This window comes from Narcine bancroftii, chromosome 3 (genome assembly GCF_036971445.1).
Source record: "Narcine bancroftii isolate sNarBan1 chromosome 3, sNarBan1.hap1, whole genome shotgun sequence".
Classification (NCBI taxonomy): Eukaryota; Metazoa; Chordata; class Chondrichthyes; order Torpediniformes; family Narcinidae; genus Narcine; species Narcine bancroftii.
This window is the reverse complement of record NC_091471.1, coordinates 89,838,612-89,866,592: the sequence shown is the minus strand read 5'-3', so window position 1 is coordinate 89,866,592 and position 27,981 is coordinate 89,838,612. Positions and strand designations below refer to the sequence as shown.

General features: G+C 37.9%; 1 protein-coding gene across 1 annotated transcript in view; it reads right to left on the bottom strand.

The window, feature by feature from the left end:
- Positions 1-248: 248 nt before the first annotated feature.
- Positions 249-27,981, bottom strand: part of LOC138757351 (cytochrome P450 4V2-like) — a 47,408-nt gene continuing 19,675 nt past the window's right edge. The window contains exons 6-11 of the mRNA XM_069924521.1: positions 16,147-16,273; positions 13,871-14,065; positions 12,279-12,381; positions 10,825-10,959; positions 4,413-4,592; positions 249-2,407 (exon numbers count right to left, since the gene is read on the bottom strand). Of these exons, the coding sequence (XP_069780622.1) occupies positions 2,244-2,407; positions 4,413-4,592; positions 10,825-10,959; positions 12,279-12,381; positions 13,871-14,065; positions 16,147-16,273 (904 nt within the window). The 3' untranslated portion in view covers positions 249-2,243. The remainder of the gene's footprint in view (positions 2,408-4,412; positions 4,593-10,824; positions 10,960-12,278; positions 12,382-13,870; positions 14,066-16,146; positions 16,274-27,981) is intronic.

Below are 27,981 nucleotides of genomic sequence, written 5' to 3'. Positions count from 1 at the left end.
TTAAAAACAACTTTTGTTTAAGTAACCATTGATCTTGGTGAACTTCTATTGCTGGTGGGTTTTGGGGTCGTCTGGATCCGTAATAATCCATATATTTGAAATAAGCATGATAATAATTTTCCATCTGAATTCATATGCAGTCCACATTTATAATGAGTAATAAAAACAGCAATTTTTCCTCAACCAATAATGTATGGCAATATCAAACACATACACTGGTTGTCTCAAGGCAGATAATGTAAACTTAATGTATTCACAAGGAACATTTATTAATAATTAACAATTATTTATAATTTGGAACTACAATTATATCTCAACTCTACCCATGTGATTTGTTTTCCCAGCAGTGATTGTGTTCTGAGATTGGTAATTTGGCACTCATTGTAATATTAAAGCAATATTATTTTTCTTATGAAGATTACAGAGGCATTGATACAGAAACCATACATCAAGTATATAGTTTTGTTACACCTGAGAAAAATTAAGGTCTAGGCAAATAATGTACTTGGTCTCTAAGAATGACAGTTGGAAGGGTTCAAAGAGTGACATCCCAAACACGTGTTAGTACTGAACCATGAACTCTATTTACATATGAAACAAATAAGAGACACTCAAACCCGAATACAAACCAGTCATGTTCCAATACACATTAATTAAAGTTAATTTGTTATGTCAAGAGTTTAAACAAACAGTACCTGTTATCCCCCTCCCCTGACAACCAGACACAGCACACCAATTAACAAGGTTATATATCTATCTTCAAGTTACAATGGATGAGAGACAATAGTCTCTCCCAAGTGCACGCCACCAATAGCCCCCACCCTTCACCAGCACATAATTTGTCCACCAGCATCACACGTAGCTCACAACCTAGACTGGAGCTGAGGGATGGTCCAAAAAGAAAAAAAAAAGCCAGCTAGCCATGACCCGGGTTTTATACTGCAGCTGGCTATGGCCAGCATGGGTAGGCCCATGCAACTTTAGGTGAGGAGGGGGACCAAATGAAGGTGGCTTTAGTTGTGCGTGAGTCTGACATCGGTTGGTGGGGAACGTGACTTTCAACCTGCTTCTTATCTGGGTGGTCAGATGACCCTCCAGGTAGCAAGACATGGAAAATGACCTTCATCCTGACCAGCTTTCCGTCCAACCTGTTGGATAATCCTTCTTGTTACACTAAGGAGTACTTTTATATTTACAGTCATGTGCCGTTCAGAGAATGGGACGTAGTGGACGTACATGGAATGAGCTGCCAGAAAAAGTGCCAGAATCCGGGTCAACTGTAAGGTTCAGGGGCACAAAAAGGGCAGGCTTCAAGGTATATGAGCAGAACCCAGGCCACTAGTGCTGGCTGGTCGGTGTGTTCAAGTAGGCCTGTGCAGTGGTGGCGGGTGAAGGACGATCAGAGCAACAGCAATGGAAATTGCTGTATTGAAGAAAATCTGCAATTAACTGAAGACAATGTGTGAACATGAAGCTGAACATAAACAGGGACAGCTTTGTAAGGTGGTAAATGCGGAAAAGAAAATCAATGTCTGATAATGGAGATTAAAGTTCTGGAGCACAAATTAATCAGGACCTGACTTTGGAAGGAAAGAGCTGAACTGGGACGGTCGGAGGTCAAGGACCAGAATCACAGCCCAGAGTGAGCAATTGTAGTAAGCACAGGTCACATATCAGCCTATGTCAGCAATTCTCAACCCCTTCTCTTCCCACTCACATTCCACTTTAAGTTATCCCTATGCCATCGGTGCTCTGTGATTAGCAAGGGATTGCTTAAGGTGGTATGTGAGTGGGAAGGGAAGGTTGAGAACCACTGCTCTAGACCCAATTGTTACTGAAATATTTTGCTTGAGAAAAATTGTCATTGGCCCATTTCCTTTGAAGTGATGAAACCATGCACATAACGAGTCAATTAGGTACAATTAAAAGTGGTTTTCAAACTTTTTCTTTCCAACCACACACCACCTTAAGCAATCTCTAACTAATCACAGATCACCTATGGCTTGGGGAATACTTAAAGAGGTACGTGAAAAAGGCTGAGAATCACTGGCCTGTATATATTTGCGTGTTCGCACAACGTCCAAATCTCATAACGTCCTATTTCACAGAACACATTGTGATCGTTAAGCAACGCATGATGTATAAAATTTATGTTCCTCAGTCAGGCAATTAAAGTTAGACATAGTTTCCTGCATCAGTTTTAATGACACTGCAACAAGGAGGTGCACTCTTTCTGGCAAAACTTATTTTGTTCTGTGGCGAAGTTCAATCCAGATACCATCTCGTGGTCGCAGAATTAGTTCTCCCAGTGGATGCAACTCATCACAACTTTGCTTTGCTTCAACTTGGAATCGCCGAAGAATAGACGATAGGATTACTTTCTCCTCAATTAGTGCAAATTTTTGTCCTAAATTGAATCAAAACTTAATTAAGTTATAATATTTCAAGATATAACCTCAACTTTATTATTTTAGTGTGGTTAATATTATTTCGAACTTCAAAACATTTTACAATGTTTGATAGCCTGCTTTTGTATGAGATTACAAACAGGGAGTTGGAATGTGAGAAAATCCTACATTGCTTTTGTTTTACTCAGTGAGGACATACCTGATGACTTGTCTCCATTGGCTTCCTACAGCTTATTATATTAAAAATAATAGAAAATGCTGAAAACACTCAACAGGTCAGGCAGCATCTATAGAAAAAAAATGAGTTCACTTTTCAAGGTGATTATGATAAATGGTACTTTATTAGACCCTTCAACCTGAAATGTTAATCGTTTTCTTGTTCCACTGATGTTACTTGACCTGCTAAATGTTTCGAACAGATTCTATTAAATGCACAAAAATGCTGAAGGAACTCAGCAGGTCTGGCAGAGATAATAGGAGGTAAAAATATATGATCAACTTTCTGGGCCTGAGCCCTTCTTCAAGGTATGAGCAAAAAGCAGGCAGGCATCTGAATTTTTAAAAAAAGGGAAGAAAGGACAGGGAGAAGAGCGCAGTCCAACAAACCAAAAGTAATAATTGGATATAGATAGGAGGACAGGATAGGAAAAGTGAGAAATGATCAGGGAAAGGGATGGCTCTATGAATGCAGAGATGGAGGAAAGTAGGCAGAGGGAAAGGGGAAGGGGAGAGAGGGGAAGGGGCCAATGTTACACTTGCCCCACACCTCCTCCGTCATCACCATCCTCATCACCCCAGGCAGTCCTTCCAAGTGTCGCAACACTTCTATGTAGGAGAGATGGATACAGACTGAGAGATCATTTCATTCAGTGCCTTAGGCCCTCCTGCCATAGTGGCAGGGATCCCCCAGTAGTAACCCATTTCAATTTTTTCCCCATTTCCATGTCAATGTGTCTGGCCATGGTTTCATGCACAACCAGACTGAGGCTACCCGCAATTTGGAGGAAACAGACCTCATATTCCATCTGGGAACCCTCCAACCAGATGGCATCAGCATTGACTTCTCCTGTTTCCATTGGCCCCCACCCCCATCTTGCCCCTTCCCCTATCCTGATCTCTCCTTTCCTCTAGCTCTCTCTTTCTTCTCCTTGGAGTACATGTATAGTTTTGGGTGACATATTTGAAAAAAGACATGCTAGCATTAGAGATGTTCAGAGAAGATTTACTAGAATGATACAAGGAATGAAAGGGTTAGCATATGAGGAATGTTTTTCAGCCCTTGGACTGTACTCATTGGAGTACAGAAAGATGAAGGGTCCTTATTGAGACATTTTGAATGCTGAAGGGCCTCGACAGCATAGATGTGGCAAGGTTGTTTCCCATGATAGGGGAGTCTAGGACAAGAGGGCTCAGCTTCAGGATAAAAGGGCATCAATTTAAAAATTGAGATGCCAGCTCTCTCTCCTTCCCTCTCATTGCTCGCTCTCTCCCACAGAGCTTTGAAGGGAGCACTGGGCCTCGATGATCAGGCTTTGTTCGACGAGCACAGCTCCCGAAACAGAATGAATGAGGTCACTCACCACTGTCACCCACCCCTGCGCGTCAATCAATTTTCTTGGGGGTCCCATCGCTCGCTCCCTTCCTCCCACAGTACTTTGAGGGGAGTGCTGGTCCTCGATGATCAGCCTTTGTTCAAAGCGCTCTAGAAGAGCACAAGCGATGGGAGGAAGGGAGGAATGGGACCCCTGGGCAAATTGAATGAGGAAAATACACTAAAACAATTTTTCTTGAAATTTCATGGTAAAAATGGAGAGATGGGGTAATATATGCCAGTGGGTTCTATATGCTGTCAAATACTATACATTGTGCCTAGTATGGGCCCAAAGAGAACCTCCGTCCAACTCTTTAGAAAGACGAAGATAACAATAGTTTACTCCTATTATAATCTGGTGGATAGCTATACAGAAAGCACGTTATATGCATCATATTCTGAGTCATACTTACCGATGCAATTTCTAGGTCCACCAGAAAATGGAATAAATGAATATGGATTAATTTTACTTGAATTCTCCGGCATAAATCGCTCAGGTCTAAATTCCTCAGGATCAGAAAAATATCTTGGATCTCGGTGCAGTGCGTAAGGAATGATTAGTGCATTGACTCCTTTGGGTATCTTAAACCCTCCTGAAAAACAAAAGACGAATGATACAATATGACTTTTAATGGTGTTCACTCAGTCAACTGTCCTATGGAAAATATTATGTAGCGATATAATTGTGTGATTGGGTAATATCTAACTTTATTGTGAAGTTAAGATTTTTTGCTATATTATACCTGGAACAGTGAAAAGGGTTCTTCAGCAAGCACTCTAATAAGTTAGCTCTGTCATCGCTAGATAAAATAGAAAACAATTTACAGAGGATGGAGCAACAATGAAAAATATAAATTAGTACCAAGCAAAGCTATTATGTGGTGTTCCTTCAGGAGCCTGATGTCTATGGAGAAGAAACTGTCTTTTAAACCTGTTGGCCCTGATGAGGGGAGGGAGAAGAGAATGTGTTGTTCAGTTTTCTGACTGCAATGGGAGATCACAAGATAGAGGAGCAGTAGGCCCATCAGCTATTCGAGTCTGCTCAATGTAGATGGAGTCCACAGAGTGGAAGCAAATTTGTGTGATGCTGTGTTGCATTCACTGCCTTCGCAGCTTCTTCCAATCTCTGGTGCAGTTAAATATATTTTGAGGTAATACTTGGTAGCACTTGGTTAACAAATTAAATTCATGGGCAATGACCAGGTTTTTTTTGGTTTTCAGATTTTCTCACATGTCTTTTGGAGAAGTTTGTACTAAAGGATTAAATAACTTAAATTTGATTTCTACCTGAGTCACATACAAAGACTAGAGAGTTGGGGCCTGCCACGTGATGATGTGGGGTTAGACTGATAATCCCTGCTCTCCTCTAAAAAGTTGAGAAAAAGTGACAATATTCAATTGAATATTCATAAAAGTTACAGAAAATATAAGAAAGATACATAGAAAACATCACATTCCCACCAAAGAAGGATAAAGGAGTGTTATACAAGAAACAGAGCAAGAAAAGGAAGAGAGGTCTACCTTAAGAAAGGATCCTGGAGCTGTCTGTAAGGTAGTATCCAAAGGAGAGAGGCCAGAAGCTGGGGAGACCTTGGACACTGCTGCACAGAGTCTCCCCCGACAATGGCTGCCGACATCGGGTGAAGAAATGACTGCGCATGTGCGAGGAGTTGTGCATGCGCAGAGCACAAAAATAATGAAGGAAATTTTTTAAAAGCTTCCAGACACTCACAGCTCCAGTGATCAAGAAGAAGACCTGGAAAAGCAAAGGAAAGAGCAAGAACAACCTACAATCAAGAAAAAAGTAGAAAAAGGTGCAGAAGCTTCTTTATCTTCTGATAAATTAAAGCAAATGTTAGTTTTTTTTGACAATCCATGGAAGTGTTAACTGATGAAGTAAGGAAGGGAAGTGTGGAACAAGCTGCCAGCTGGTGAAAACAAGCTCAACTTTAACATTTAAGAAGAATTTGAACAGGTACATGGATGGGAGAGGTATGCAGGGCTATGGACTGGGTGCAGGTCAGTGGGCTTAGGCAACAAAGGGTTCAGCACAGACTAGAAGGGCCAAAGGGGCCTGTTTCTTGGCTGTAATATTCTATGGTTCTAAATTTAAGATTGAGAAGAGGAGGAACTGTTTCTCCTAGAGGGTGGTGAATCTGTGAAATTCTCTGCCCATTGAAGCAGTCGTGGTGACCTCAGTAAACATATTTAAGGCAAGGTTGGATAAATTTCTACATAGTAAGGAAATTAAGGAATATGGGGAAAAGGCAGTTGGTGGAGATGAGCCTATCATCAATTCAATCTGGATCTCATTGAATGGTGGTGCAGAATTGACAAGTCAGAGGTCCTTCTCCTGCTCCTATTTCTTATGTTCTTCTGTTCACACTATGTGTTTGATTTACACCAAGGTGTAACCATTCCAACACCAGCTAAGGGTGGTCAACTTCTTCATGACAGTTGAATTATAATAGATCCCACAGCCAAAAAAAAAGGAGTAGGAATTCAGCTAACTATTCAATTGAATATTGATCCAAATTCAGAACTGGATGTTAGCAGATGCACTGGAATCTGACATCTTTTGACCAGGTGGAGGAACTGGCAAATGTTCACACTAATTAGACTAACATAATTCAACACTGTATGCCAATTCACTTTAACTAAACCTTGAATGTTATACAGTTTATAACACACCACCAAATAAATACTTCTTCATTTGATTAAAAATAAACAAAGACTTACCTTGAAAATAAGAATATTGGGAGCACTCGTGGATCAATTCAGAATTTCTAGCCACAAATATCTGGCTAATATCATCATACATCTCAACAGTTATTTGCATATAGGCTAGCGATTCAATCTAATTTCAGTGATCTTGTGGTGCTACTGGTTAACTCAAGCACTTCAACCACACCAAGCTGAAAACAGTCCTACCATAGATTCAATACATGTCAACTTCACCACCAGAGAACACTCTGGATCGGGTGTGCACCAATGTCCCTGGTGCATGTAATGCTGCCCCTTGCCCCCTCCTTGGTTACTCAGATCATATATCTGTCCTGCTAACCCCAGCATACAGACTACTGGCAAAATGAACTAAGTCAGTTTGCAGGTAGATCAGGACATTGATGGGGGGCTGGGAGGAGTGGAGTGGGTGAGCACAGCAGTGTGAAAGGACTGCTTTAAGGCTAAAGTCTGGATCTGTTTCGAGAGGTAGCCACCATAACCATATAACCATTTACGGAGCAGAAACAGGCCATGTTGGCCTTTCGAGTCCGCACTGGTTCACTGATTTTGTATGCCCTCTTCAGGCATTGGTCCCGGTAGATCTTCATTCAATAACGATGGGTGAATTCAATGCAGGTGGAATCAGATAATTCTAAAGTATTTTTACGTCTGCAGAAAGATGAATTTCAGGTTAATTTAAATACTATTAAGCTATGATTGAAACACAAAATAATTGTACATGAGGAATCAAGTCCAATATCCAAAACACCAACAATGGTCATTTAAACATCGAGGAGTACGTGAGCTTAGTGACTGGCTACATCGGAAAGTGCATTGATGATGTCACCAAGATCAAGTGCTTCATGACCAGGGCTAACCAAAAACCATGATTGAATGCCGAGGTCCAGACACTTCTCAGAGCTCATGATGCTACCTTTAGGGCAGGAGGCAATATGGCACAAAGATCAGCCAGGGCTGAACTCTCCCGAGCGATGCGGATGGCAAAGCATGAGTATGCATAGAAGAACCATAGACAGCTGTGTGATAGTATGGCACAAGTCACATGTGCCAAGTGATTAAGACCTTAATAGGTCTCAAGACAACCTTGCGAGTTAAAGACTGAACATCTTCTATGCACAGTTTGATGAGAACAAGCTGACGCTGAAGAATCCTCAGTGCCCCCCTAATGAATGAGCCCTCTGCATAGCCTTGCTGAGGTGAAGGGAACCTTATTCAAGGCAACCCACACATGGCAGTAGGAACAGACAACACACCTGGTCGATTACTGAAGAACTGTGCAGACTAACTGATGGAGGTCCTTATGAATATATTCATCATGTCACTGCAGCAGTCCATCGTCCCCACAGTTTTCAAGGCAGCCACCGACAACCCGGTACCAAAGAAGGCAACAGTTATTACTACAGCCCTGTGACACTGACCTCCACCATTATGAAATGCTTCAAGCATCTTGTGATAGAACGCATCAAAGTGTATCTCCCAGAGATACTGGACCCATTTCAAGTCGCCATAGAAGAAACCATTCCACTGGTGATGCTACAGCCCTTCACTCCATCCAGACCCACATGGAGAATGATATCTCATACACTACCAACTCAGCATTTAATATCATGTTTCCCCAGAGGCTGGTGGAGAAGCTGTCCTCACTGTGAATTAACAACCCTCTCTGTAACTGGATTCTGGACTTGCATATGAAAAGACCACAAGTTATCTCGTCAGTAACCATGACTGACCCACAATTGCCTCGTCAGATCCAGAGTCTCAAGTTTGCAGGAGACACAAGAGTAGTTGACCTCATCAGCAACAATGATGAATCGCACAACAGAGAAGAGGTGGAAAATCTCATGATATGGTCCAAGAGTAACAACCTGAGTTTCAATGTGGACAAGACAAAGGAGATAATCATGGACTTCAGGAGGACCAGGTATGACCACCCTCTATAACACTTCAATAACATGGTAGTGGAGAGAGTAGAAAGCACCAAGTTCCTTGGAGTCCACTTAACAAGTGGCCTATTGTGGACACGCACCTCCTTACTTGTCAGAAAGATGCAACAGTGGCTGTAATTCTGAGAAGACTGAAGCGGGCAAGGCTACTGGCTATTATTAGGTCAACTTTCTACAGTAGCTCTACTGAGAATGTCCTGGTCAGCCGCATCACAGGGTGTTTCAGTTGCTGCTGAGAAATGGATCAGAAGTCACTCAAAAGGACTATAAGAGTGGCAAAAAGGATCATCAGGGTCTCTCGCCCTTTCCACCCCATCAATGTGATCTATCAGGATTGTTGTCTGAATAGGGCGCACAAAATCATTTCGGACCCCGACCAAACCGCACACAGCATCTTTTTTTTTAAAATATTTTATTTAAAATGTTTCCACACATGTAATGATCATAATTAATATAATACTGATTTCAAAAGAACCAAAATAAAGTTATATCCATGATGGTTGCACACAGCATCTTTGAGCTACTTCCAATGGGAGAGATACAGAAATATCAGATCCAGTACCACCAAGCTGAGAAACAGCTTCTTCCTTTGGGCAGCGAATCCACTGAACGACTAAATCAACTGCTCACACTAACCCTCCGTGATTCTACTATTTATTAAACAATATTTATTCATTTATATATATATATATATATATATATATATATGCTTCTTCAGCATATGTATCGCTTGTCTGTATGTCTGTTATTTCTGTTTGTGGGTTTGCAGGTTTTGCACCAAGGACTGAAGAAAATTGTTTCATCAGGTTGGATTCGTCCAATCAGATAATAAATAAACTAGAACTGGAACTGGAAGTGAAGTTTACAAGGAGCTGTCAACCCCCAGTTCACCCTAATTATCCAATAAAAAAAATAACAGGTTCAGTGTAACTTGCATTGCTGATTTTGTGTTGCACTGTTGATATTGTTTCCAGATATCATTCTTTGCCAGGATTGATTTGTTAAGTATCTTGACCAGAGCTCAGAATATTGTGACATACAGAACTGCCTCAGGTAAAGGTCGACACATTCAGAGGATAGGTGTTTTCAACATCCACTAAAACCGACAGCGAAAAATTAGCAAATTGTTAAAGTGAATGGAATACAGTGTAATGAACACCTACCTACTACCCAACCAAAATATGAGAAATGATTTTGGTTGAATTTTGGTTAAAATATTATGCACTGGAATAGAAGAAAAAAGCTAAAAACATAATTTGAACCAAAAATCTAGAACCAATGTTACAAAAAATATTGATTCATCAAAAACCACAAATAGGTTTATTGGCATTGCTCAACAAAACAAAAATTACACTTGCAGGATAAAGCTTTACCAAAACCTCTATTAAAGAGCATTCAGAATTTGGCGATATAGAATGAAGAATATTCAGACAACGAGCATCACCTTTGCTCAAACATTTAGTGATAACAAGACTAGGTAGTGTGTCTATGAGTTAGAGTGTGATAGTTTGCAGGGGGTGGGGGAAACAATAGATCTCTGGTCATTCAAAGGGGAGAAGCAGCAATCAGGAAGCCATTGAGAACCTCAGGGCCAGGCATCGTGAGCACGTGGAGCCCAACAAACTGCTCAGCTGCCCACACCATGAAACACCATCTGCCCCATTAGGTTGCAGAATCCGCAGTTCCCTCACTGGCTCAACAGCGGAGTGGAAGTCATCCCCCACCCCAAAATGAAGCTGATATACAGAGAGCTGTGAAAGAAAATCAAGGAGAGCATGAAACCTGCCTTGTCTCTGAATTACAATTCTTTTGCTTATTCATAGATATTTGATCACATTGCACACAAAAAGGTAAGGTCATATGATCCAATTTTTAGGCTTGGCTATTATTTAAAAAGCAAACCCAAATTAGAACTGTTATTTGGAGGTCCTCAAGATTAACACCAGCACCAACTTACAATATTTGAGCAGTTTCTTGTGCTGCAAAATTATATTATTTCATGAAATAATCAACCTTTTATATCAAATATTACAATGCAAACTTTGTCATGCAACAGGATACAAGGTATTCCACCAAAATAATAAAAACAGGTGACATTGCTTGCCTGTGATTGAAAAGTGAGATCACATAAACTTACTAATATAGCAATCTTCAAGCAACGTACGGCCAATAATTGGAACAGAAGGGAACAACCGCAGAGATTCCTTAATAACACACTGAAGATATTGGAGATTCTTCAGATCTTCCATCGTAGGAGGCTGATAAGTATTACCTGATAAAAAACAGCATCAAATTCAAAATTAATTTTCAGGTGAATCACATTTATATACATTTTTTGTAGAATTATTTAGCCTAGACGTAGGCCAGGTAACAATAGTGTTAAGGGAAGGGATAGAAGGGGTTGCATGGGAAAAAAGGAATGAGTAGCTGACAGAAAGAGCAGATAAAGTGGATCTCATTTATAAATTGTTATCAGTGAAGCTTATCTTGAGAATTCTCACTTTTATTGCAGTAAGATCTATCATGTGTAAAACACGCTGACTATACTTATTCAAAGATTTTTTTTCCTGATATTTTACAGTATTTCCCATCCACCAAGCCATTTTCTCACTAACATGTTGATGATTTCAACCTCCATCCTATTTCACGATGTTCTTTATGTTTATTACCTTCCTTTCTACCTTCAAGCTACACCTTCATACAAGTGGTCACCACTTTGACCTTATCACTTCACTTGCCCTCAGTATTCCCCACCTTAAACACAGATGAAGTCATCAATGATCATTTCCTTGCATTACTGACCTCCCGTGATAAATCCCCTTCATCTTTCCCAAAAGCTCCATCCTCTCTGCCTGTTGCTATCTATTCTTTTCAAATCTTCCCATATCACTGACAATCAGAAGCAGAGAGAGTCGACTGAAATACTGATGAAACTCAGTGGACTTGGTGAGGGTATAGATGTGTCGTTCTGAGCTGATTATTGTGCACGGTCTGATTTGGTTATGAACATTTGAGTGATGGAGCTATATGACATGAGAAACAATTTTGTGGTGGGAGCTGAACACAATTCCCAATTTGTACTTGCAGGGAATTTCAGTTCTGTCATGACTGGACTTGCAGCAATCTGACAATTTTGACATGGTGCAAGGGTGCGGAGAAGTGACAGGGTCTTATCTGGACATATGTAAAATTGGCACTGACTTTTCAGTCAATGTCACCCATTTAGCCATTAATCATATTTGGATGCTGCTCCTGTCACATTAAAGATATTCATAATATATTAATAGATTTTGATATCCATGTTTTAAAGTTACAATGATACCCCATGCTATATGTAGATCTCGTCGAAAGAATCAAAGACTTGTTGATCCAAACCAAGGCTTTTATTAGCAAAAGACAGGAGCTCTCCACAGGTGGCCGACCAGTCCGGAATGATCCGACCTGGCTAGGGACACAACCCTTTAAGGCCCAGACAGTAGGCGTGGCTAAGCTCTCAGCCAATCGCTGTAAGCACAGTCTAGATACTGTAACTATATACATTGGTGATAGATCTGTACTATCACACTATACCAAAAACTTAATATATCTTACCAAAAACTTCATCCAACTCTTCTTGAACTTTCTTCATCACATCAGGGTGGGAACCCAAGAGGTGAAGAGTCCAGTTTATAGCAGTAGCTGTGGTATCATGCCCCTAGTGAAAGCAATTTATTTCTAAGACATACAAATTAACACCCATTTGTGTAAAAAAAAATTCACCTTATATAAATTAGAGTGAAACACAAAAGTCTGCAGACGCTGAGATTGTAGTAAAATTCCTCCAGCATTTTCTGTGGGGTTTTTGCTGTAATGCTCAGAACAGGCTACAAACACCAAAAATAAAGTGCAATATTCCACATTTTATCCCTTGACAAATTATTTTCTAAAATTAGCAAATCTTTTCTTAAACTTAGACACTCTAATCCTCCCAGTTAAGCTTCTATTAAATACAATCAAGAATTTGCACTTTCTGAAGGATTTCAAAGAAGTGTCATATACATTATTATGAACAAGAGAAAAGTGAGAAAGAACTTTCTTTAATTAAAAAAAAATGCTCTCAACTTCAAATCAGGCATAAGAACTGAGAGACTTTGTTTGTCTGCAAGCTTTAAATCAAACCACCTGCCAATCTGTGGAAGAGTCTGCACTTTTCATAAAAGAGCTTTGATAGAACACATACAACCAGCTTCTCTTGTCACACATCTCACTCAACCCAAAACCATACAATCTTGACTGGCTGTTCTTTTTCTGCTCTTCCATAACAAACATTCACCTTTCTGCGGTCTTTTTTATCATACACAAGAAGACATTATTCAACTCATCATGCATATTAGCTGCCAATAGAGCAACGCTATTCATCCCATTCTCCTTATTTCCTTGTAGTCCTGTAAGTTATTCTCTCTCACATGCCATCAATTTTCCCTTTGATTCTTTCACCACTTACAAGGAGTAACTGACTATAGGCCAATTAACCTATGAACACTTTTTTGGGATGTGGGAGGAAATGGAGCCCCAATGGAAACCTAAGCAATCACCATGTACAAATTCCACTCAGACTTCACTGCACCCAATATAAGATCCATCCTGTGTTCCTGGTCTAGAGAAAGAGTAGTGCTCTCGGCCATGCCACCATCTGTTCTCTCAGATTCTCTCAGGGCGGCACTTTCGTTTATCCTTCCACAACCTGCTATAATTAATTGACTTGCCGGGGTAGCAGGAAAAACAAAGCTATTTACTGTATATCAGTACACATGACAATAAACAATTCAATTAATCTGTGGTAATACTTAGTTCTGTGCTTTAACTTAGATTTGTCTCACAAGTAAAGGAATGTAACTAAGCTTTCAATTTATTTCAAAATAATGTGCATATGCCATATGTAGCCTGCAAATGGCATTATAAACATTGTTTATGGATACATACTCAATTGGCCTATATTATTTGGTCCACTAAATTTAAAAGTTGGGGACATAATGCTGTAATGCTGGAAAATAGAGCAAACATTTGCATTTTTGTAAATGTAAACATCTCTATTAAAAATGTAAAAAAAACATAATTCAGCTTCAATAATTAATTAACAGAAAATTCAACCCATTTATTACTATTTCGACCTGAAACAGTTTGCTGTTTCTCCACATATTTACCTCAAAAATGAACGTGTTTACTTCTTCCTTTATGTCCTCCTGACTGAGCTTTCTTCCATCTTCGTAAGTTGCACTGAGCAGCACATCAAGGAAAGCCTTACACTTCTTCTTGCTCCATGAAGTGGAGTCCGAATCAGAACTGGAATGCTTACATTCTTCAGAATTCTCCATTTCATTAAACCTCTCAGCAACCACCTAAACATAAATGAATTGTTTCACAAATTAATTCCTTGGCCTTCATTCTACAACATCCAGCTAACATCAAATCTCAAGATCTCCAAGAGCAAAATACTGCAGATGTTAGAAAACTGAAATAAAAACAGATTGCTGAAAATACTCAGCATATTAGGCATCATCAGTGGAGAGGGGTCAGGACTTTCTAATTAATCCTCAGACTGCAAGATAAACTTGTCCATTGCCTCAGATCCCACAACCAAATTTTCATTAATTGTTCTGTTCCAAGAAATCTTTTTTGTAATTTACCTGATTAGGATATCTCCTAACAATTTGAGCTAAAGGTTCACTTTAAAGATTAATGATCTAAGATTAAGGTAACATGGGTCTGTATTCCACAACCTGATGGTATTAACTGTTTAAGTGTCCTTTCATCCTGTATTGCCTCAACAAACGACCCCACTATAAATAACAGTTTCAGTACCTCTAGGGCACACATGTCAAACTCTGGCCTGCGGGCCAAATTTGGCCCGCGATATAATTATATTTGGCCCGCAAGATCATTTCAAAAATGTATTAGAGGTGGCCCGCTGGCCGCCGCGCCAGTATAGCGCATGCACAGTAATACAACAAATCCCAGAATGCATTGGCGTCAGCCTGCTAATCGCCCCAACCTCCTCTGTTTACATTGCAGGGTCTCACCATGGACTCTAGTTTTGGGGCCTGGCCGGTGTCAGGGGAAGCCAAGGCCACTTCCCAGTGCCCGGAACCGGAGGCCTCGGGCCTGACCTCGCCAGGACTGTTGCCCACTCCCCCTCCCTGCCGCAGGCCGATCCGCGACTCACGGTGACGGGGCCGCTGATCCGCCGAGATGCCGCCCTGCAGCGAGAGCCGATGCCCCCGCACTGTCGTTGTCCAACCCGATCGCCCGCAAACCCCGCCCTCCCGCACACAGGCCTGAGTAAGTATTAGGAACTTTAATCTCAGGATAAAACGATCTTCCAATAGTTTCATGTCACAGTGATAAATATATTCCTGGTCAAAAATGGTCCTGAACCTGGATACAAGCTCATTAGGCATAAAACTTGAAAAGTGTGTAAATCAAAGGATATCTGTACTAATGGAAAAAGGGCATGGCAAATAACCCTGCTAGAGTTCATGCCCACAATCAGTCACCCATTTGATGGTTTCAGGAATCATGTTATTCTCCCACATTATCAATAGCCCTCAGATTTTACTATTCGACAGCACACTAGCAACATTTGACAAATCCTCTATAGAGAAATATTATTTATTGAATATTTTATTTCTCATTTGTTAATGCTTCTGGAAAGAGTTTATCCAAAACTATTATTAATCATTTATTTTAATAAGAAAAAGTTTAATATTACATATGTTGAAGAAGAGAAAATATGCAGATGTTGTTGAAAATTTTCAATAAATATTTAGTTCGGCCCTCGACTTAGTCCAAGTTTTTAATTTTGGCCCTCCGTGAATTTGAGTTTGACACCCCTGCTCTAGGAAAAAGAGAAATCAGCATTGTCTTCTTGAATGGCATCTCAAAAAGGGAGGAATCCAGACTTGATTCCTCATTAAAGATGTAAAAACAAACTATTCATGGTGCAAGATGTGCAAAGTCGCCATAAACATCCTATTCACTATTGTCTCCAAAATTTACCTCTGTAAAGATTGGATATTTAATGCATAAATGTCAATAAATTGTTCAGTATATTTAAGGATTGCTTTGCTATTTATACATTTTATCAAATGTTTTGTTAAGATTCTTATTGTTCTCTTCATGTTGGTCATTTAATAAAAATAAGAAAGCAAATCAAAAGATCCAAAAAAAATTAAATCTGTAAAAACCTGAAATGTAAGTGGGTGATCATTCATGGAAAGTGAAACATGATGGGGATTATAAAACCATTGCCTAAGCTAGAGCATATTCTGTGGTACAGAGACATTGTTCAGATTTAACATATTCTAGTTTCAATAAAAGATTTACACTTAAAGTATTGATTCTTCCTTTCTTTTCTCAGTTGCAGCCTCATCCTCTGAGTGCTTTTCACATTTTGTCTTATTTTACCTCATTATAACCCCACCTTGTCTGTGAAGGAGTGTAGGATTTTGAGAACCTTCTCGTGTTCCTTTCCTTCTCCAAATGTGTTGTAAACACAGTCAATCCAAAACCAGGGCATTTTCTGTCTGCGATGTATCAGGTCACTCATCCTGAACAAGATAGGAATAATTACATTCAGGCTTCACTCTACAATTGTTCACAACTGTAAAAATTAGGTTTTGTTTTTTTTAAATCGGCTGACCATCAAATCATCTTCTTTCAGATATCTGCTGACATTCCCTTGGAGTCATTTGACAAAAATTCAACAATTCTTCTCTTAACACCTTAGAACCACCTGATAAATCCAGATCTGAAATCTCATTCAAAATGGGAAGTTCTGCCTGTCTCATAGGTTGGGACAAAGAAAAGGCAAAAAACTTCATTAACTGTTGGAAAAAAAACTAAAGATCATCATATTCACAGTTGCCCTACAAATTACTATTTATACAGCACAATAAAAACTTAATTTACTACTTTAAAGCATTTAATTTGGAACAAGGAGCTTTGAAATAAACATGTAAACAAAGAAAATGCCGATAATTATTATTGGCATAAGTATGGACTATCCTGTTACCATTCAATTCTTCAAAAATATTTTTTTCTTTCTTTCTTTTTCAATATTTTTATTAATCATATTATAGGTAAATAATACATGAGAATAGGAATATATCAAAAAGGGGAAAAATATCACTATACAACATCATAAAACATATTGTATTAAACCACAGTTAATGAATATGTTCTTATCTCCTCAAACTAAAATCTTTAAAAAAATTTTAAAAGTGTATTTATCATTTTTATCAATACAGACAAAAAATTTAATTGTTTGATCACACGTAGTGATACAAAAAAATAACTTTTAAATTTTATCCCCAACCCCCTCCCTCTCAAAAGTATGAAAAAAGAGAAAATAAACACCTACTACTACATACACAATAGTTTATATATATTCATTAATTATTATTATTAATTTCTAATTGAGAGGGGTGGATAAGGTGGAAGAGGTGGATAGAAACTTATTCATAAAATCCATATATGGTTTCCAAATACTATAAAAATTTTCAACTTGATTCCTTAAACTATATGTAATTTTTTCTAAAGGTATACAATTTTGCATTTCGCTGTGCCACCTACTTAATAACACTTCATTATCTTGGCATTTATCCAATTTCAGTTGTACATCCTTTTCATATATATTCCCAAGGAGAAAATTTCTTGGATCCTTTTGTATCTTTATCTTCATAATTTGTCCTAATAATAGACTCAAATCACTCCAAAACCCTTCCACTTTTTCACAAGACCACACCGAATGTAAAAAAAAGTCCTTATTTCTTTTGGACATCGAAAACACATAATAGAATAATTAGGGTTAAGTTGATTTAATTTATATGGAGTATAATATAATTGATGAAGAAAATTATATTGGACCATTTGATATCTAGCATTAACTGCATTCATAACACTTTCTTGACACAATTTTGACCATATTTCCTCTTGAATTTGTATATTTAAATATTTCTCCCATCACATTTTTAATTTATATAATTTTTTCTTTATGGTTTCTTGTGATTTTATATGCATATTGGCAATAAATTTCTCGAACATAAATGTATCTGTTATTATATCTTCAAACTGACTTTGTTTAGGAAGCTTCAAATCTGCTTCCAATTTCGTTTTTAGATACGATTTTAATTCACAATATGCAAAAATTGTATTGCTATGTATATTATATTTATCTTTTAATTGGTCTAAAGTTTTATTCTCTGTAAACGTTACTATACCAATTATCAAATAAAGAATCATTCAAAGCAAAAGGAAGAAGTCGATTTTGTTTTAACAACATTTTTGGTAACTGATCATTTTTAATTCCTATCTCGATATGGATTCAATTCCATATTTTGAATAAATGTTTTAAAACTATTGTCTCCTTAGCTCCTTTGAACAATTCATTATTCCATTTATACAGAATTTGCTCTGGAATAAATTCACCAATTTTATTCATTTCAATCTGAACCCAAGTTGATTTTTCACCCCTTTGATAAGAGGAGGACAAAAATCTCAATTGAGCTGCTTTGAAATAATTCTTACAATTTGGTAATCTTAGTCCTCCTTAATCAAATTTCCACATTACTTTTTCCAAACCAATTCTTGACATCTTGCTTTTCCAAATAAACTCTCATTTTATTTTATTCAAACTTCAAAATGATTCTGGTACATAAATAGGTAATGATTGAAATAAAATTGTAATCTCAGAAAAATATTCATTTTAATACAATTCACTCATCTTATTAACTTTATTGGTAAATATTTCCATCCTCTCAAAACTTCTTCCAACTTTTTTAAATAATGGCAGCTAATTTAACAAACAAATTATTAATATTTCTATTAATTATGGGAGAATATCTGGTTATAAAATTAATTGAGATAAAAGTGAAATTATGTCATTGGTAGAAGGAGATTATGATCAATGTACATGAGTAGATCAATTTAAGTGGACACAAAATTTGATTAAATAGTTAGGTATTAGAATGGATAGAAATTTAGATAATTTGTACAAGTTAAATTATATACCATTATTTAATAAAATTAAAGATGATTTAAATATATGGAATGACTTACATTACTAGGTAGAGTGAATTGTATTAAAATGAATATTTTTCCAAAAATTCAATATTTTTTTTCAATCTATTCCTTGTTCAATACCTCAAAAAATTTTTTTAAGATCTTAATTCAATTTTAAGGACATTTTTATGGAAAGGGGAAATTAATAGGGTACCTTTGGAGAAATTAACTTGGAAATTTGAATTAGGTGGTTTACAAATTCCACACTTTCAGAATTATTATAAAGCTGCGCAATTGAAATTTATTAATAGAATGTTTGATTTAAATAAACCTTCAATTTGGGCAAATATAGAGTTAGATAAAATTGATGAGAAATCTATGTCAGAATTTATTTATAAATGGAATTCAAAACTGTTAATTGGTAGGGATCTACCAATATTGAAACATTTAATTGAAATATAGAATAAAATTGATAATGGGAAAGATTTCAGCAAAAATGTCTTTATATCAAAATAAACTTTTTCCTTTTACTGTCAATAATCAGTTTTTAAAGATATAGAATCAATTGGGGATTCAAAAAAATGAAGATTGTTTTGAAGCAGGGAAGTTTGTATCTTTTAATTGGATGTAGGAAAATTTTCAAGATCCTAGTAATACTTTTTTGTTATTATCAGGTAAACCCCTTTTTAATGGAAATATTAGGTCACAGTTTGAAATTACATAGGGAATCTGCTTTGGAATTATTATTTACTAAGGAAGAAACAAATAAGTTTATTTCTGAAATGTGTACAAGTTATTACAAAATAAAATATCTAGGTTAAATGTTCATAAATCAAAATTAAAATGGGAATCTGATTTAAACAGGAAGATAGATGAAAATGTTTGGATAAATTTATGTAAGGATAATATGACTAAGGTTATAAATGTAGGATATAGATTAGTGCAATATTTTATTACATCAATTATATTTAACTCCTCAAAAATTAAAGAAATTTAATTTAATTTCTTTGGATTTGTGTTTTAGATGTGGAGAAGAGATAGGTAATTTTTTTTTCATTTGATTTGGACCTTTTCAAAGGTTAGGACTTTTTGGATTCAAGTTTAATTATTTTTGGAGAAAGTATTAAAAGTGAGTCTTCCATTTGATCCGATGTTGTTTTCATTACATGAAGTTGATTGCTTTAGGATTAAGATTGACTATGTATCAACTTGAATTTCTACACTTAGCTTTGGCTATTTCTAAAATTGTTTGGCTATCACCTGGAAATCTGATTCAGTTGTTTTTAAGTGATGGTCTCCTTTCTTCTTTCTTAGTGGGTAGAAGGGGGTGGAGGGTGGGTGTTAGTGGGATGGATGAGAGAGGCTGTGGGGGTCTTTTATTCAATTATATACTTTCTGTATGAATATGTTATCATTGATGTTATATGATTTAAAATTTTTAAATAAAATATTCAAAAAAAAGGTTTTGGCATTTGTTTATTTGTAATCACTTTTGCTTTTGGATGATCATATAATGCCTTTATCCAAGTTATAAAAGTATTTGGAATCCAAAAAGCTTTAAGTGTTTCAAATAAAAAGTCCCATTTCAATCTATAAAATGCTTTCTCTGCATCTAATGCTATCATCACTGCTGGGATCTTTCTATTTTGTGCCATATTTATCAAACTTAAAAATTTAACAATATTATTTGCTGATCTTTTATTCCTAATAAAACCAGTTTGATCCATATTTATTAATTTTGGCAAAAATTCAGCTAACCTATTGGCTAGTCATTTTTATACAATTTTGTAATCTGTATTTAATAATGATATAGCATTATATGAAGAAGGTTGTAATCAATCTTTCCCTTTCTTCAGAATCACTGTTATTAATGCTGTTTTAAATGATTCCGGTAAATCAGGTACCTTTTTTCATTTGGTCTAATACCTCCATTAATGCAGGCATTAATAACTCCTTAAACTCTTTATAAAATTCTGATGTAAAACCATCTTCTCCTGTGCATTATTATTCCGGAAAAACATTAGGGTCTCATAAACTTCTATTTCAGAAAAATTTCAATAACTTTTCATCTTCCTTTTACAGAGGCAGTTTAACTTGTCCCAATTAATCTTTTATTATATTATTATTTTTCATAGATTCTGAATGATAGTTTAGCATAGAATTCCTTAAAAGTATCATTTACTTCCTATCTTTTATAAGTAATCTGACCTGTAATTTCTTATTTGCAGTAATTGTTCTTGAAATTTGTTCTGTTTTTAATTGCCGTTAAAACTTTGTGTCCTTTCACCCGACTCCTAGCATTTTTCCTCGATCTCATTATATCCTTCTCCACTCTATGTCTGTTTTGAATTAAATTTTAATTTATTTGACTCTAATAATTTTCTCTTCTTCTCATCTTCTTGCACTTGAATTTCCTTCTCCAATTTTGTTATTTCTTTATCTAATTAATCTATTTCTTTCATATAATCTTTCCTTACTTTAGAAGTGTAGTTATTATTTGACCTCTTAAATATGCCTTCATAGAGTCCCCTAGTATACATTTACTTGTAACTGAATCTTTATTGGTTTCAAGAAAAAAAATAACTGTTGCCTCGTATAATCATAAAATTATTTTTTCTTCAATAAAGTTGTAATTAACTTCCATCTATAATCTATATTTTGCTCTTCTTCCAACAAAATTAAAGGTGAATGATCCAATAAAACTCGTGCTTGATATTCTGCCTTTTATACTCTATGTTGAAATTATGTAGAAACTAGAAATATACCTATTTGTGAAAATGTTTATATGGAAAAGAGTAAAACGAATAATTCCTTTCATTATGGATAAATTTTCCTCCAAATATCTACTTGGCCCATATCTTTCATTAAATCTCTTACAATTTTTGCTACTTTATTTTTCATCACTTTATCTCCCGACCTATCTAATTTTGGGTCTAAAGCAAGATTAAAATCTCCCCCTATTATAACTTTCCCCTTAGAATTAGATAAATGCATAAAAACATCTTGAATAAATTTACCACCTTCTACATTTGGTGCATATACATTCATTAGGGTCCATTGTTCCGAATAGATCTGACAATTTACCATAACATATCTTCCAACTACATTTATACCAGTATCCAGTATTTTAACGGGTAGTTTTTTTATTTATCAATATTCGTGTACCTCTTGCCTTAGAGTTACAGTCCTGACTCAGTCTCTTTTTAATTTTTCATGTTCCTTTTCTGTCAAATGCATTTTTTGTAGAAAAGTTATGTCCACTTTAAGTTTTTTCATACATACTAATATTTTTTCTGCTTTATTTGATTCTGTATCCTGTTAATATTAACATTAATAAATTTATCAGCTATCTAGTCTTCCACTTAATCTGCTAACTGTTCAACTTTCCAAATCCATTCATCTCTCATTCAAAATGCTAACAATATAATTCATAATATCCTTATTATATTTATGTGTATTAGTAAAGAAAAAGAAATACAGAAAAAGATAGAACCCCCCCCCCCTCCAAAGGCATACATTATTAGTAATACGTCCTTACTTCCCTGATCTATAGGAGTTGTGATCAAAACCACACCCACTTGCATGACTCCGCAGAAACTAGGCTCATGCCCCCAACTAACTCCCCCAAAATATTATACTGTCTTTTATTGCCTCCAATCTATTCAATCTCTACCAATTACCAGTTTCAGTTTTTCATAGATCTACTGGGTAAGATCTTTCCTCCCTAATACTCTCTCTCTTACAAAACATATCTTTTCTACTTTATATCCTCATCAGAAATCTTTCTGCATCTTCTCTCATTTCAAGCATCACCCAATTCTCATCTCTCTTTCTCAGGCAATGAATCGGCAAACACTTTTGTTTCATTGGGTTTTGAAATATATCTATTTTTTCCTTCAGGAACAAGAACCTTCAGTACTGCCAGGTACCTTAAAACTAAGTACAACCTTTTTTCCATAACACATTTTTAACAGCATTGAATTATTTTCTTTTTTTCAACAAATCAAAACTTATATCAGGGTAAAAGAAGATCTTATTTCCATTATAAGTGAACTGTGATTGCCTCTCTTCCGTTTATTTTACCACCAGTTCCAGGATCTTTTTCCTCACTTTGTAACGAAGTAACTTGACCAGTGTCGAACATGGTTTTTGATCTGGCTGCGGTTTTGGTTGTAATGCTCTATGGGATCTTTCAATCTTTATATCTCCTTGAAATTCAGTTATCCCCAAAAATTGCAGAATCCAACGTTGCAAAAATCTCTTAATGTCTTGTCCTTCATCGCCTTCTTTAAAGCCAACAATTTTTATATTATTTCTTCTACTGAAATTTTCTAACATATCAATTTTCTGAGCTAATTGATCTTTTGTTGCGGCCGCTTCTGCTTGAACTTTTTTCCACTTGTTCTTTAACATTTAGAATTTCAAATTCATTCCCTTTAATTTTTTCTTCCACCACTTCATACTTTTTATCCATTTGCGACAATATTATTTCCACCTTTTTTCCATTCTTTCATTATATTTTTTTAACTTCCATTGTCAATTGCACCAGAGATTGCTGAAAAGTATCCATATATTTCTTCATTTCTATTGTAGATATATGTCTATTTTCTGTTCTCTTGTTTTTCAGTCAAAACGCTTTGTTCTACATACGTTTCCTCTTCTTCCTGATCACTGGAGCTGGAGGCTTCTTGAGCTTTTTTAAAAATTGTCTCCATTTTTTTCTGTGCTCCCGTGGCAGGCAGCCATTGTCGGGGGAGACCTTGGATGCAACGTCCAAGGTCTCCCCAGCTCAGGTTTATCCCCACAGGCTCCTACCTTCTGGGCAGCCCCAGAATCCTTCTCCAAGGTCGGCCTCTCTTCTTTATCTACTTCCTTTACTTGTTCAAGTTCTTGAAAGATTGTACTTGCTTTATCCTTTTTAGGTGGCATTCTGAGTTGTTCTGTTGGCCTTCCAATAGCTTTTCTTTCTATTTTATTTTAATCACCAGCTTTTTTAACTCTTTTTTGAAACTTTTAAGGAGAGAGAAGGGATTGCAAGTGTAGCCCGTGGCACATGGCATGCCACCCCTGGAAAAAAAAATTATATAAAACCCCACTATAGTGTGAATAAAAGCTCTCACAACTGGAGAGAGAACAAACGCTTTTATTATCTTATAACTAAGAGTAGGGTTTCACAGTAGTCTTAAGAAGGGTTTTGGGTTTGGGCATGAAACAGGGTTATATGTGAGCAGATGGGGGCAGAGCCAGCGTCTACCACATGCATGCTGGCTCTCACACATGGCTGTTTGGGATTCAGCTGGGAGGGGAAAAATTAGTGGCTTTTAAGAGAGGGTGAACCTTATAAGCGTATTGAGAATTCACTGGGCGTAATATGAAAAAAAACCCAGGAATCTCTTCAAAGGGGAGCTATAAACAGGGGGTGCATCCTATCAGGATCGGGAATAATGATGCCATTCTCCACCACGTAGCCAAGGATAGCCAGATATTTAGTCCTGTACATGCACTTGTCAGAGTCATAAGTGATGTTCAGGGCTTTCGCCGCGTGGATAAAATTCTGGAGGTTGGCGTCATGGTCTTCCAAGGTGTGGTCACAGATGGTGACATTATTGAGGTAGGGGAAGGTAGCCTTCAACCCATATTCATCCACCATTCAGTCCACCTGCCTCTCAAAAATAGAAACCCTGTTAGTAATACCGAAAGGGACCATCCAGAATTGATAAGAGATGACCCTTAGCCTTAAATACCGTATATGGATGGTTCTTGGAACGGATTGGCAGCTGGTGATAAGCAGCTTTTAGGTTGATGATCCAATAGACTCGATACTGCATGATATCATTCACCACGACTAAAATACAAGGGAGGAGGTATGCATCCAGAAGTGTGTACCGATTAATAGTTTGGCTATAGTCAATTACTAGCCTGGACTTGTTTTCCCCTTTTACCACTACCACTGCACTCTCCACAGGCTGGTGCTAGGTTCGATGATACCTTCATCGAGCAGACATTGTATCTCAGACTTTATAAAATCTTGGTCTGCTGTGCTATACCTCCTGCTTTTGGTAGCAATGGGTTTGTAGTCTGACAACAGATTTGGGAAGGGGGGGCTCAATATTCAGTGTGGAGAGGCTGCATGTGGGTTCTGATTTTAGGGGCCCTCCATTCCGAACCATTACGGGGGGAGGGGACCAGAATACTCCAAGGTCACGCTTTTAAGGCAACACTGGAAGTCCAGACCCAACAACACAATTCATCAAGTATATACAGGGGAAATTTACAGAAATCACCCCCCCAAATAACAAATGTTCTATACAATGTTGGTCGACATGCATAGATTGCGAATGAGATGCAAGGAATATGCAATAATTGGAAGAATACATCAGTAGGTTGTATTTTTGCACAGTCCATGAGTCTCTGAAGCTTTCAGTAAGAGTCCGTGTTGATTAGTCATTTAGTGGAATGTCTGTTTACCTTCACAGTCACTATGGAATTGCTGAGGTCTGTCCTGATCTAGAACCATTGAGGCTAGGTCCCTGGAGACTCCATGCTCTTCACTCGAGTGGCCACCACTGTCCTGGGTGGTTCTGTGTGAGTAAAATGGTGTTGACCTTGTGGCATGGCAAGATGGCCAACCTCCTTCTTCATCCAATGATGAAGGCGCCGAGTTTGAATTCAGGTCACGGCAAAATGGCCGCTGAGCCATTTTGTGCCATTTCTTCACGGCCACCCTCCAGCATGTAGCACAGCAAGTGGGTTTGGGAGAATTCAGGGCAGATGGTTTGGGGCTGGAATCAGATCTGGCAGCGGTGCAGGCGCAGACTTCCCTGGGCTTCCCCTCATGCAGCAAACCCTCGACCAATGCCCTTTCTTGCCACAGCTGGAACACGCAGAGTCTTTTGCTGGGCAATGAGATCAGGGATGCTGGCTCTTGCACAGAAAAAGCATCCCTAGCACGGGAAGTGGTAACTGTTAGGGCAGGGGTAGCGGGAGCAGCCAGTCCTTGGAAGGGGTCACCGAGGTGAGCAAGCTCACTAGCTTCAAGGTCGTCATTTTGGCCAGTTCAACATGGCTAGACAGGTCCTTCTTTCCCAACTCGAGCAGTTGCTGCAGTACCTCGAGCGGACCCCCCACAACTAAAGTGACCTGGATCTGTTCTTCCTCACGAATGCGGCCCATAGCCACTTCATATCTGCACTTCTTGGTAAGCGTCCACAGATCCAGGAGGTAATCATCGATGGTTTCTCCTGGCTGCTGGTGACCTAGAGCGAGTCAGTGCCTCATTTGGACCTTGTTTTGCAACTTCAGGTACTGAGCCTTCAATGCCATGATGGTAGTATCATATGTACAGCAGTCCCTGATGACTGCATACCCTTTCTTTCCTACCCTCGAAATGATTGCGAACCTCCTGAGTTCATTGGTGTGGAAGACATCTCTGGTCACCTTCAGGTAGTCCTGGAAGCAGTCTAACCAGTATGCGAACTCCTCAGCCATGTCAGGGGACAAAGGGTCTATCAGCAGCGAACCTGGCTTGAGTAGCGCTTCCATCGTTAGGGAGAAAGCTAATAAAATTGTAGTGTGAATAAAAGCTCTCACAACTGGAGAGAGAACAAACATTTTTATTATTTATTGTGATGCACTGCTGCAGCAGTAAGCAGACACAAAACTCGAGAAAGATCGTATAACAGGTTTTATTCAGTTAGAAGTCTCTGCTGTAGTTGTAGCTGTACTAGTGACTCCTGAGTGACTAGCTCAGGAGGGGCCGGCTCAGGATTATATCCCGGGCAGTTTATTGACTGCCAGTCAGGTGGAGTTAGGTTTATTCAGGTCAGCTGATTGACAGCAGCCAGGTGTGGTCTGTCCTCCGGTGATCTTCCTGCAGGTACAGAGATCACCCCCTGCAGTAGGGTAGTGGTGTATCACCACATTTATAACTCAGGGTAGGGTTTCACAGTCATCTTCAGAAGGGTTCTAGGTTTAGGTGGGAAACCAGGGTTGTATGTGAGCAAATGGGGGCAGAGCTGGGAGGCGGGGCCAGCCGTCAGCACAACCAGTGAATCCCAGTTCACTGCTCCCACCTAATCTAACGAAAAGAAAAAGACTAGGCAGCCTATCCTGAGAATTTATTAATAAAAAATAATTGTCTGGTCTTCACCAACAAAGAGAAAATAAATAAAATATAGTCTGGAAGGGAAAATAATTATACTAACTAAGTCATGTGGAAATAATTTATAAAAAGTCTCTTCAAATTTAACAGAGTATCAAATGTATGACTCCTAATTTTCTCTTATCTTAATTTGTCAGAGCCACTTAGCCAAAGTAGGTGGATTAGAATCTTTCCATTTAAAGAAGATAGCTCTTCTAGCCAACAATGTAGAAAAGGCTAAACCTGATATGTGGAAGTGGGAACTCATCCAATTTCTGGAAGTATTATTCCAAAAAGAGCAGTCAATGCAAACTGATATCCAGTATAGCTGAAAAGTCTTAAAAATATCTATCCAATACCTCTCCATCATAGGGCGTGGCCAAAACATACAAGCTAGAGAAGCCACTTCTGATTTACCTGTATCACAATAGGTCGAACATTAGAAAAAATACAGGCCAATTTATTTTCCAACATATGAGTTCAATATACCACTTTAAACTGAATCAAAGAATGATGAGCGGATATTGAAGAGGTGTTAACCAATCCAAAAATTTTCTCCCATGATTCCTCTGCAAGATGTAACTGAAGTTCCTCTTCCCAGGCTCTTTTAATTTTGTCATTAGAATTTGATTGCAATTTTAATAACTTATTATAAATTTTTCCTATTAAACTCTTATAGAAGGGTTCAAAAGAAAAAAAAAGTATCAGAGAGGTGAGCAGAATAAATAGATGGACTTGCCAGGGCTCAGACTTAGAAAGGTCGGACTCAGGGTCGGAGGAGGCAGTGAGTCAGCGCCTGGTGTCGGGTGAGAGGAGGAGGAGGAGGAGCCAGGAGTTAATTGGGGTTAATTGGTAAGGGCTAATAAAAGGAGTAGAAAGGGAAGGAGCGACCAGCGACGCAGTGAGTGATTGGCCTAGTGAAGGAGTGGGGACTTGGGACTTTGCTCGAGGGACTTCGAGCAGGGGCTAAGAAGGAGCTCCTCGTGTTGTAAGGTATCTTTGAAACAACATATCTATAGTAAGAAAGGAGGAAATGGAGTCAGTTGGGGTAGTTAAGTGCTCCAGTTGTGGGATGTGGGAAATCAGGGACAGCACAGCTGTTTCTGATGACTACAC